General features: G+C 34.1%; 1 protein-coding gene across 1 annotated transcript in view; it reads left to right on the top strand.

Moving 5' to 3' along the window:
* The window catches only part of LOC106871289 (sodium-coupled monocarboxylate transporter 2), a 27,667-nt gene that overhangs the window by 25,291 nt on the left and 1,807 nt on the right, over positions 1-569 (top strand). The window contains exon 15 of the mRNA XM_014917662.2: positions 136-254. Coding sequence (XP_014773148.1) covers positions 136-254 — 119 coding nt within the window. The remainder of the gene's footprint in view (positions 1-135; positions 255-569) is intronic.

Below are 569 nucleotides of genomic sequence, written 5' to 3'. Positions count from 1 at the left end.
ATATATATATATATATATATATATATAAATATAAATGTGTGTGTAGGTATATATGTATGTACACTTTCAATTCTAGATGTAATAAGATGTGACCCCTATTTGTTACTTTCTTTGTTTATCCACTCACCATTCCAGGTCCTTCTGATCCCAGAAAACTGGACCCTCGTCTCATATGTCCCATCTTTGATATACTCTGTCCATTCCTGCCAAAACATACTCGGAAAACACTGCACTTTGGGGTCAGGCATGAAGGGGTAAGTTTCATACTTGCATGTACACACACGCACACACAATGCCAGTATTATGAAATGCCAACAGAAAGAACAATGCTTATCAACTAGTTATTGTTATCAAAGACCAACAGGAAAAGAAATCCATTTTAATTGACACATTAGTCCCAACAGATAATGTATCTCTAACGGCCAAAAAGGAAGTTATATAAGATCTGTAGATAGAAATAACCCGAATATGGAGCCTGAAACCAGAATATGTCTGGAAATGAGGAAAAACATGTGGACAAATACATAATCACACACACACACACATATATATATAAATATATATATATA

The sequence above is a fragment of the Octopus bimaculoides genome, chromosome 20 (assembly GCF_001194135.2).
Source record: "Octopus bimaculoides isolate UCB-OBI-ISO-001 chromosome 20, ASM119413v2, whole genome shotgun sequence".
Taxonomy (NCBI): Eukaryota; Metazoa; Mollusca; class Cephalopoda; order Octopoda; family Octopodidae; genus Octopus; species Octopus bimaculoides.
The sequence above is the reverse complement of the archived record's forward strand: the minus strand, read 5'-3'. Positions and strand labels throughout refer to the sequence as shown.